The following is a 12,307-nucleotide window of genomic DNA, read 5'->3' on the forward strand; positions in this document are numbered from 1 at the left end:
ATGAAATGTCTCTTTGATACTGCTTGAGAAGTCTAGGTTGCTGACACTATAGGCAAAAGCTAGAAGGAAGGCTAGAGGGGAAAAGAAAGTTACTGCTTGCATTATTTCACATTCTTGTGTGAGCAAGCAACAGATAAGGTTTGTAGCTTTTGATTCAGATTTGATGGCTTTTGTAATGCCATTTTCTAAAAAGCTTTATAGATGCATGTCATCTGTGCCTTCATTTCTTTTTCTCAGATGACAATATTTCCTTGTATTTCATACAAAAGGTAAAGGGTATCTTTATTATCAGACTGATTGAATTTCCAGTCACTCAGAATATTAGTGTCAGGTATGTTGAAATATGTTAGGAACCATCATATTTAAGAAGATTGGGAATTATATTTTTTCAGGTTTATCTTACCCTTGTTTTCCTACTGTGATATCACTTAAGAAACAGTAGTATATGTTTGTATATAGCTGAGGCTACAGCAGTACAAAGTTCTTTCCCTAAAAAGCAAAGTAATGACCTTTTCACCACCCAAAAATTGACAGGTTTTTACTGTTTGTCTTCCTATTCTTCCCTTGATCTACCATACAAATTGGTATGAAATGGTTATGAGGTCAAATGAGATTTTAAAGGGGACTAGTAAGAAAGTTAGTATACTGAGATGAGGAAGAACTGTGAAAGAAAGGCAAAGGGAACCAAGAATAAAAGAGGAATGTGACTTTAACAGTTAAGTTGATCTAATCCGCAGCAAGAAAAAAACAACAATGTCCAGACGCTTACTGCTAATGTAACTAGTATTATTTTCCATATGTGTTACCATGAAACATTATGTCCTAGTTTACAACAGGCTTCCTAGAGAAGTGGTCAGTGCCCCAAGCCTGTCAATGTTGAAGAGGCATTTGGACAATGCCCTTAATAACACGCTTTAACTTGGTCAGCCCTGAACTGCTCAGGGACTTGGACTAGAAGACCATTGTAGGACCCTTCCTACTGAAATAGTCAGTTGGTGTAGGGGCACTTCAGCTGGGCTTTCAGCCATGTCACCTTTTAGACACACACACCTGTTTTCCTAATTTTTTAATGGAGTTTTGAAACAGTACTGCATTTTGCCATGTATTACTTAAATCAAAATTCTATTTTAAGCACTATGGGATTAACTCACTTTGTTTTTATGTCTGGCTTGCATTACATTTATTCTTAAGCCAGTTCTTAAAACAGGAGAAAAAGGCATTAGAAAAATTATGCCTCTTATATTGAATGGCATGGTTATTTGTGCATCTTTAGCATTTCTTATGTCGCTGTAACCATTGATAGAGTATTAGTAAAAACTGTGAAAAACTGAGAAAAATGTCTATTTAAACATGACATTGGGTGTTTCCTGCTAACAACAGAATAATCTGACACAACTTTAGCCATGGCTGTTTGTGGCTGCCATGGCAGTTTACTGGCTGCTGCTTTCAGTAAAATGGCAGATTTCAGTCTCAAAATGAAGCACATAGCAGTACCACTGTTGGACTAATTTAAGAGTGTTAGTAAATTGCCCCGACATTTGCCATAATGGCAGAGATAGCTAGCTCATAGGAAAAAAAAATCATAAGGCAATTTTATAATTAACCCAGATGATTTGACATCCTTTGTTGAGAGGTATTGAAAATGCTAATTACACGAAAAATTCTGGATTACAAATGCATGTATGCAAATTGCCAGCTATGATTACTGACAGTTATAGGATATTCTTTAATATGCTTCTTAAAAAAGGGCCTTTACCTTTGCACAGCTGTTTTACTGATTCACCAGATGTGGACTCCAGGTGAGGGTTAGAGAATCTGGGCAAAGATTTTCTTCTGAAACTTAGTTCCTTTTGAGAAAGTGGATGAAAAATAGAGAAAGCTAGTATTCCCAGAAAAGGCTGAGCAAGAGTTTCTTCCACAAAATGAATTAAAAATACTCCAGGAGTGATGCTGATATTTTCACTAAGGTCATATAGCCTCTTAGGAACACAGGTAAGGTTTTAGGCACATGGAAAGGTTCAACTAGCAGGGGCTTTAGTGATGACTTGTGTGGGAGGAGGTCATGAGCTACCAGACACAGACAGCTTCATCTGAAGCTGGTATGAACAACCTCTCACATGCCACAACTTCTACCAGCCAGAGCAGCATGCAGTGCCTCTTCTCAAAGATATTTGAGGCGACAACTGCTTATGGCCAGAGGTGTTTCTATGGATTAATGTCTAATTATGTGGCAAACCTGTAATTCTGTGCATATGACTGGACATGTGAGCAGCCATCGTTGCCTATTCAGTTGTAAAGTCATTATACAATTAGAAGAAGATGTCTGAATAAAACAGTGGCTGTACAGTAGGTCATTTGATAGAGAAAAAGCTATGAGTCCCAATAAAAGAATGGGGAAAAAAAGAGCAGTCTCGGTCAGTTGAATTGACCTGGCAGGCTGCATCTGGTCTGCAGGTAATGTCAGGAAGAACTGTGACTCTGTGAAATCCTTGAACTGTATTTTCTTCATTATCCTTCCACAAGTGCTGAACAATTCCCTGCCATGGTTAGAACTGTATGCATTAACAAGTTTCACAGAGTATCTGGGTGATACTGAGGTCCCATTGAAAACTTAATCACAAAATACCATTTATTTGAACAAAGACAGGTGTGTTAAATTTACTGAAAGGGAAGTGGTTTGTTTATACTATGTGAAGTATTTAACCATTTAAAATAATTGAAAAATGCATTTGCTTTTATTTTACTGTATTGTGTAGTTATCATTCCAGGAGTATGTTAGTTACTTCTGACAATTTCTTTCAATCTTGATACATTTTATAACTTCCTTAAGCTTTCAAGGCTAAAAATCTTCTGCAACCATCTAACCACTGATTTAGAAGAAAACAAGTGTTACTGTATCTGTATGACCTTGTCTGAAAATTCAACCCACTGCATATTAATAAAAAGAGCATGCATTGTACTGTTATTGTTAGTACCAGTTGTTTCTAAATCTTCTTTAAAAAAGCATTTTTCTGCATTCACTAATACTTGGATAAACTTAACTGTTATTCTCAATAGTGATACAGAAGACTGGTAGAACATAATGTTAATGTAATCATAAATGAGAACTTCCAGTGCTCTGATAAAATGTGTTATATATTTCATGCTAAATTTAAGATAGAATTGATGTCAATTAGTGTTCTGTATCCACCTTGTCAACAAATGTTAACTTCTAGAGCACTTACCAGGACTTAAAACTACTGCACTTAAATAATTATGATTCTGAAAAGAGCAAATGACAGTATAAGAAATAGGAAAAACATAAAGCTATCAATATCAAAATAAGTATATATAGGCTCCACACACCTTGTCATTTACTTAGTGACTGGGATCGCTGAACAAGTTGGGGGTTGTGGGGTGGGGTGGTGGTGGTGTAGTACAGGTGTGCACATGAATATGTAGAAATCCTGCTCTTCACTTTTACAAGCCAGGAAAAAAATTAAATGTAAGATTGTAAAATAAAATTAAATATAACTGATTACATTTATACTAGTCTTAAAATAGGTTACTAAGCCAGAAACACACTGTCTGAATATCTGCCAGGAATAAAGTCTAAACCTCTCTACTTTTTTTTTTTCTTTTCTGTACCATTTTGTATCTTTGTTGATTAAGGAGCAAATGGCAGGCAATTTTCAGGGTGTTACCTATTCATATGTAGATAGGGTGGTCCCCTGAAAGTAATTTTTTAAGAAACCAAACTGATCAAACAAAGCTTTTGAACAGAAAAAAATTTCTTTTGTCACAGAAAAATGGCTTATATTTAATGAGGTTAATTTTAATGTACATTTATTATAGTGTAAAAACATAGATGATATTGCACACAAATTGTAATTCTATAATATTCTCTATAAATATGTATTTTTTAAAAAATTGGCATTTAATAGCTAGCTGCAGAATGAAATGTTGAAAGAACAAGTCTGATACACAAACAACATGCACAATACCAAAAGTCAGAAAGTACAAAAAAATGCCTGTTATAGATAAGTGGTTATAAATAAGAAAGCCAAAGAGAGAATAAACCCATGGGCTTCTAATGAATTTTATTATTTTGTTCTTTCAATGTTGCTTAGTCTTTTAGCTGTTCTTGTATCACATCAGATTTATAAATTCTCAGAAATTATTGGTAAAAATAATTGGTTTTAACTGTAAACACTGAAATAGCCTTGAGGGTACATTATTATCACTCTGTATTCTCTAATATGATAAATGTTTGTATAGTATTACATGGGGTTTATATCTGATTATAGACAGCATAATATTTTTATTGGCTTCTAATGAGAAACTCCTAATGAGAAGCCAAAATTTCTGTATTTAATAAGTAAAATAGGTGATAGGTATAATATCCTGTCATTAAAGAGGACAGCTGAAACACCCACTGGTCCTGTCATGCCCAAGGACCTGCTTCCAAAGCCAATTGCTTCCCAAGCTGCCACAGCACTCGCATGACTGTACATAGTCACAGCCCAAACCCACAATCCAGCTAAAAGCCATTCTTTGAGAATACAGGAGCAGATCAAATAAAAGGAACAATTCCAATTAAGCTCTGTCCTGCAAGAAATAATGGTCATTTTTAGTGATCTTTTTATTTTTTATATGATGGCTGTCATTTAGATTTATGGCTCTTTTTTCTTTCTCTCTTTATGCAGCTGTTCCACGCACAAGTGATACGCAGTGTAGCTCAGTGCCAGAGCCTAGGTATGGAAGGAGAATTGGCTCCGAGTTTTCAGCAGGCTCTGTTGTTCGATTTGAGTGTAGTCCTGGCTATCTGCTACAAGGCTCAAAAGCTGTCCGATGTCAGTCTGTACCTAATGCCTTAGCTCAGTGGAATGACACAGTACCAAGCTGTGTAGGTAAGCAATTACATTCAAGTCATCTGTTCTGTCACACATGTCTCTGAATGCGAATTCAGAAACTGTTTGAGAAGACAGTGTTTAACACATATTTTCACTCTCCTTCGATTAATATCAGTCATGCTCAGTTTAAAAGATCAGTTTTCCATATCAAAAAGTATTTGAGCACCAGGTGGCTGCTAGGCAGTATAGTGTGTTATATAATGACAGATGATATGAGCAAGTGTGATGCACATTTTCTTGAACATTCATTATTTTCATGACTCATCTACAACTTGAAGTACAGGACAGAATTTAATTCTCCAGAACTGTCTTTACCTGTTTTATTACACAGTACTTGTATATTTCTATGATGCATAGGATGATGATTTCTTTTTTGAAGTAGAAGCATAGTTTACATTGAATAATGATAGAATTCTGAAGTGTAGATAATTTTCTTCATTCTGTCAACAGACCTGCAATGGGATAATGTTTAGCACTTCAATTTTTTTTTTTTTTTTGGTAAATGTTGGAAGTTTTTCTTCTCTTCCCTCTTTGAATTTATATCCAAAAGTCATTGATAGTCACAGGAATTTATAATTAGAATGTTCTAAAAATAAATGTAGGTGTCCTATTTTTTGTGTATTCTGGTTTTTTTTGTTTAGTTCTGTTTTCTTGAACCTTAAAGAAGCAATTGCATGTACAGTAAAAATATTTAATGTACCACACTGCTTTACCAGCTAGATCCAATATGGGAACTATCTTAGGCTGTGGGTAAGTTCACATGATTTCTGTCAATCATGACTGTTTAATGTTATGTCTTTACAGTTTGTTGTTACTCTCAGGTAAGACATGATTAGGCTGTGCTGCTAAGCTGTTCTAGGCTGCACATACTCAAAATGAAGTTCACTTCTGAATTGTTTATTCATGCAGGTTGTAACTTATGCTTGATATCGTTTGTGTATTTTAGATAACATTGCTTTCTAAGTTCAGTTCATTGCTTCACGTCTATGTGTTTACGCTACAAAAGGGAATTATTATAATTGGTTTAGTAAAATTGTTACTACTTTTTCTGTTCTCTGAAGTGGTTTAGATTTTATAATAATTCATGATAATACTTTCTTTCAGTGCCATGCAGTGGGAATTTTACTGAGCGGAGAGGTACTATTCTTTCACCAGGTTACCCTGAACCTTATGGTAACAGCTTGAATTGTGTGTGGAAAATCATAGTGACTGAGGGATCAGGTATTCAGGCAAGTCTATATTCTGTCAAGTATGGAATATTAAGTACTTTGTGGTTCAGTTTGAGAAGTAATTTTTTATTTCTCTACAAGTGTCAGAAAATAGCAGTTAGTGCAATCATTTTTGGGGGGTACTTGAAGTATCTGTGCTTTTATTTTCTCAATATGGTTCTTTGATTAGCTTTATTGTATGTTACTTATTTTTACAAGGGGGTATGAATGAGAAATGGTTAACAAGCAGCTTTCTTAACTGTGTAGAATACTGATAGCATGTCCTGGTCCTTCAATCTGGTGTGCAAATACCAGCCCTTTCTAGCTGCCAGAATGTCACTGAGGCACTTGAGAAGTCTGCAACTGTCTGGATTATCTGCTCATTTAGACTTTGAGTAGTTATTTATAATCATGCAACATATGTGCAAAATCAGTTTTACTTACCTAATGTCATATTTTCTAAAAGTTATGACAACTTAAAAAGTGAATGTTAATGTTTTATTTACATTTTTTTCACTCAGTTTTTTTTTCTTTGAATCTGCTTATGTTATTTTCTTTGGGACATGCTCTCTTTTTATTTTGTTGTTTCTAGAACATTTAAAAACACACATGGCTAGTTGGTTTAAAAAGTTTTGTGATGGTGTTTTTTAACAGATACAGGTCATCAGCTTTGCCACTGAACATAATTGGGACTCTCTTGAAATATATGATGGTGGAGATCTGACAGCACCGCGTCTTGGGAGCTTTTCAGGTGAGGATATGACATGATTTAAACATACAGTTCTATATTTAGGTGTGTGAGATGTGTCTGTATGTTTGCTCACACATATAGACAGGGAGTATATCTGTATTGCATTGTTTGTGATATCATTATGAAACGTTCTCATTTTCAGGAGGAAATTTCAGGTGATGTAAATGTGTCAATATTCAAAATCAGAGAGGTTTTCAGAAGAAAATGTAATACCAAAATGTTTAGCTTTGATTAGTGGGATTTAGGAGATAATACTTTAAAAAAAAAAAAAAAAAAAAGCGCACCTTTCTTTTATTTTACCTACTCATCTCATAGAGAAGATACAGTGATATAAATTGGTACTGGCATTCCAGGAGCTTCCTTTGATAGCTTTAACTTAGTTTATCCTTGTTAGCCTCCCTTTCTCAGAAAAAAGATGAAGTATTCAGTATTCATCCAAAGTCACCAGACCTCAGAGCACAAAAACAAATGACTACAACTGGGACATAACAAACCATGTAATTCATTGTTTTACATGTACATCAGGCATATATAGTTCTACTCCTTTTCTATGAGACAGTTTCTATAGAAAGAGCATGTTCTATAAACGAAACCAAGAGAAAGAGATAGTTCATATAAGATTAAGTCATGAAAAATATCCTAGATTCATGAGCTCTTATCACAAGCCTGATCTGATTCTGGTGTAGCTAAAGCATTTTGTGGAATTTTGCCACTCTGGTAACTTCACAAACTTTTGAAGTATAAATGTATATTGGATTATGTAGGGAAATGAATGATCAACTGAATAAATTAACTCCCTATTGTTTATTCGGATATTGAATTAAATAATTTGAAGTTACACCTCAAAATTTAAATATTAAAATATGTTGTGAGTTAACTTTAGTAGGCAGCTCAGCCCCACTCAGCTGTTTGCTCACTCCCACACAGTGGGATGGGGTAGAGAATCATAAGGTTAAAAGTGAGACAACTCATGGATTGAGATATAATAGGTAAAGCGAAAGCTTGACATGCAAGCAAAGCAAACCAAAGAATTTATTCACTGCTTCCCATCAACAGGCAGGTGTTCAGCCACATCCAGGACAGCAGGGCTTATGCATAATGGTTGCTTGGGAATAGGAATGCTATAACTGCCAGTATAGGATGCCCTTCCTCTTTTGTCCCACAGTTTTTATTGCTGAGTATGATATCATATGGTATGGGATATCCCTTGAGTCAGTTGTGATCTGCTGTCCCAGCTGTGTCGCCTCCCAACTTCTCATGCACGCCCAGCCTACTCACTGGTGGGACAGTGTGACAAACGGTGGTCTTGATGCTTGCTGTGCAAGCACTGCTCAGCAATAAGGAAAACATCCCTGTATTATCAACACTAGTTTGGTCACGAATCCAAAGCACAGCACCATGCCAATTACTATGAAGAAATTTAACTCTGTTTCAGCCAGACCCAGAGCAAAAGGCTGTAACATTTTATATTAAATGCTAGTAACTATGCGGTATATTAAATTGGCAATGGAGAAGAATGAAATTATAGAACTTAATCAGCTTTAGCAGGTGAAATATTAGGCAAATAGATTGGACCCGTTGGATAAAGAACTGATAAAATGATCCATTTAACAATATTCCATTTAACAATACTCAAGATTCAAAACACTTTCTTATTCTATACTGAAAGTGTGTCATTTTGCTTTAGCTTAAAAGCCTTCCTAATTTCCATGGAAACTGGAAAAGGCAGGGGTTTTGTATTATAATTATTTCATTGGGGATAGAGTAGTACAGCTTTATAGTGGGTTTATGTCTTCTGTATAATGAATGTCAGATTTAAAGTGAATAATTGTTTTGTGTTTGGGAAAGATCTAATGAAGAATATGTAAACATAACATGAAATCTGCTGTTCTCAGTATTGAACCAGTAATGTGACATTGAAACTGAATTCCAGGCATAATTTCATAGGTGGTAAAATTCAGAAGGTATCATTTCTCTCTTGCTAAATCTTGTACAATAACATTGTCTTCTGATTCACTCTATGAATTCATTTATCTTCTAAACATGCATTCAAGATATACAATTACTAAGAAGTTACTAAACTGTGCTTCTAAAATATGGAGTTGATTTGGAAAACTTAATTCACTGGAGTCTTGTTTCTTAAGGAAGACTTAACAAAGCTAGGCAACTATGCCATTTCCTTGTGTCAGGGCACAGTGGGGGCCAGCAGCTCCCTGAAATTGGGTTGCCAGGAGACATAAGGATGCTCTGGGGTGGCAGGGCAGGCCCTAGCAGCCAGGGCCCATCCCCCCACCCCAGCCAGAGGCAGGGCATCTGGGGGACACCAGGCCAGCCCCAGTCCCAGGCATGGGGCATCTCTCTGGGGACTGGAACAGGCTGAGGCCGGGCTGGGATATAGATCTAGCTTGATGGGCCCAGCTTGATGGACCCCATGGCTGGGCTGGGCAGGGCAGGGCGGTGGGGAGCTGGAGACTAGCCCTGCTGTGGCATTACTGGGGGAGGGACTGGCATGGGGTCCTGGGCCATGGGCACAGTGGGGACAGGCAAGCCCCAGGGGGCTGGGCAGGGCCAGTAAGGGCTGTCTACTAGAGCAATCTGAGCCCTTATATATTTTCTTGTCCTTTTTGGATTAATCCTGGTGTCATCTTTCATTAGTGAATGGCAAAAATGTTAGGGCATTTCTCTTCTTTTTATGCTATGGTAATGTTTATGATGTGAGGATGCTATTTTAAGGGAAAGTGATAGAGGCTTCAAAAACAAAGTCGTTACAAAAATCCTGATACCATGTGTTAACAGATACAAAGATACCTTGTGCTTCTGTCTTGGTGGCAGAATCTTTTTTGTACAGGATTTTTGTACAGCCACCCTAGACAGAAGCTGCTGTGGCTGGGACTGGTGTGTTAAATGCCAAGAGGCATTATCTCCAAGCATACTTTTGTCGCATGCAATGGAATAGTGAGCCAGGTAGTCTCCTGTGCCTAATAGTGACAGGTGATGCCTTTTTGTCAGCAAACTGCTTCTTTTTAAGGCCAAGTTTCCTAGCTGACTGTAGACAGTGTTGAGAGACATTCAGAGTAAACGGAAAACTATAAAATTATTTTTGCTTTCAATAGTACAGGTTCATCAAAGTAGTGCTGATGGCTCATGAGCTGCTGTAGCATTTACAGAATACATACAAGTGTAGCAGGTTTTTGATTAACGAATGAAGCTTAGTTGCCTTACCAAATGTTTGAATGAAACAGGATCATTTATGAGAGAGAGAATTAATTCTTTTCATATTATTACTAATAAATTTTACAATGAGTAAACATGTTTCCAAGTTTACATAATAAAGTTATACCTGGAATATTTTAATAAAATTAAGGGACTGGGTGAACAGATCAACTCTTAATTCTCTCAATTGGGAAAGTCACCGTTTTTACAAACAGAATAGAATTTTACTTCCTATATTCAGAAGAAAAAAAATGAAAAAAAAAAAAAGCCATAACTGGAATTGATTTTTCTCCTGTGGAGGTAATATACTTCATTGTTCATTTGGAAAAGTGATTTAAGTTCCCTGTTTTTCAAAACCCATTTTGATTTCCAAAAGCAGGTGAATTTATTTAAAAATATGTTAAAGGAAAAAGAAGTTTCATTAAATGTTAATCAGCTTATGTGCATGTGAAGTTTATCAAGTGTTTGATCTTCTGTGCTTGTCCTTAACAGCCATGGTCTCGTATTTTCCACTTCCTCAATCTAAAATGGGTATATTCCTTCCAATAATATTTTTCTCTTCTAAAGCCTGCATTCATTATAAGGCTATGAAATTGTCAACTGAATTTAGAGATATTTTGTCCTTATAGCTAAGCAATGGAAGTACCTACATAAAGCCTGTCCCTTAAGCCAATAAGTCAAAACTTGTAAAACTTGAATAAATGTCAGGCACCCCATGAGTATTTTTAAATATGCTGTGCTGCCAATTGTGTCACAGAATGGAATTATGAGAGAGTGGAAATTCCTGGGATGAAAGGACAGAAATTCATTAATATGCCAAAGTCTGTCCTGTACTACTTAGTGAAGGTTATAGACACAGCTGAGTGAGAGGATATTCTTGACAAACAAGTCACTTTTTCCTGAAAGTATTAAACCTAAACTTAAGTGAGAGATCATTTTACTTAAGACACAGAAATGAGCAAAAAAGTGGAACAAGCCAGAAAAGCAGCAGTATTTTAGCATATCTAGCTTGGGACCGGTGCTTCACTGGACTATGGTATATTCAAGCTAAAAAAAAAGAAAAGAGAGAGAAAGACTAAAAAGCTACAGCTCCATCTAAAATTGTAAATGCAGGTAACATCTGACATTCCTTTACGTATGTATATGTACTTAAATATGCGTATATACATGTATAGGCATATGCAGAGAAAGCATACAAATACAGCAGTCACTGAGGTTGACATCTGAACAATCTACTTTTATGATGGTAGTATAATTTAGAAATAAATAAGGTAAGAATGTGATCCCTGATCTATGTTTGTGCTAATCCAAGAAATGTGGAAAATTACCATTAATCTCCATTCTTTGTGATAAATTTCTTGGATACCTAGACAGCCTTTCCCATTTGCAATGTAATGTTCATGTCTGGAATGAGATACATTGCTCCTAGTTGTCATTGCTATTGAAAAGGATAGAGTACATAAATTTCTAAAATAAAATCATAATTAAACTTAAAGTAAAAAAAAATTGTCCTCATTCCCTTGTAAGCCTTTAGGGAGGCAAACATGCACTTACTGCCTCCTAAGAGTGTTCCTTGTTTTGCAGATTACAGCTTCTCAATCAAGAGGTTAAGTTGTCAATCAGACTCCAGTATCCTAACGTGGTATCCATCTATATGAGTGTTAGATGTCTACCATGGAGGTATCTGCACCTAAGCTGCTATTCATGAAATCTGTTCCTGCCTTTTAATTATTGTTTCTTTCTATTGACGATAAAGGAAGTCCAAAACATCTAGGACACTGTGGACACATCTGGTCACCACACTAAAATGTATCTTCCATGCTTCATATACCCAATCCAAGAAGAAGCAGATGTTGGCAAGTGGTCAGTAAAATTTCAGTTAGATCATAGAATCACTGAATAGCCCAGGTTGGAAGGGACCTCAAAAGATCATCTGATTCCATCTCTTTGTGGAAAAGGGAGTCTGGGTGAGATTATTTAGCATCTTCTCCAATCGCATCTTAAAAACCTCCAGTGATGAGGACTCTACCGTGTCCCTGAGGAGATTGTTCCAGTAACTGATAACTCTCACTGTAAAAAAAAAAATCTTTCTTATATTTAAAGTGACTTGTAGTCATTACACTTACCTTCTTCATGTGGCTGCCTGTGAAAGAAGAGCCTCCATCCTCTCTGTAGCTGTCCTTTAAGTACTGAAACACAGTGATGAGGTCCTCCTTTGAGCCTTCTCTTCTTCAGGGAGAAGA

General features: G+C 36.2%; 1 protein-coding gene across 1 annotated transcript in view; it reads left to right on the forward strand.

The window, feature by feature from the left end:
• The window catches only part of CSMD1 (CUB and Sushi multiple domains 1), a 1,210,443-nt gene that overhangs the window by 1,021,327 nt on the left and 176,809 nt on the right, over positions 1–12,307 (forward strand). The window contains exons 34-36 of the mRNA XM_055714855.1: positions 4,686–4,889; positions 5,997–6,121; positions 6,755–6,851. Of these exons, the coding sequence (XP_055570830.1) occupies positions 4,686–4,889; positions 5,997–6,121; positions 6,755–6,851 (426 nt within the window). The remainder of the gene's footprint in view (positions 1–4,685; positions 4,890–5,996; positions 6,122–6,754; positions 6,852–12,307) is intronic.

Source organism: Falco cherrug, chromosome 6, assembly GCF_023634085.1.
Source record: "Falco cherrug isolate bFalChe1 chromosome 6, bFalChe1.pri, whole genome shotgun sequence".
In the NCBI taxonomy this organism is placed as follows: domain Eukaryota; kingdom Metazoa; phylum Chordata; class Aves; order Falconiformes; family Falconidae; genus Falco; species Falco cherrug.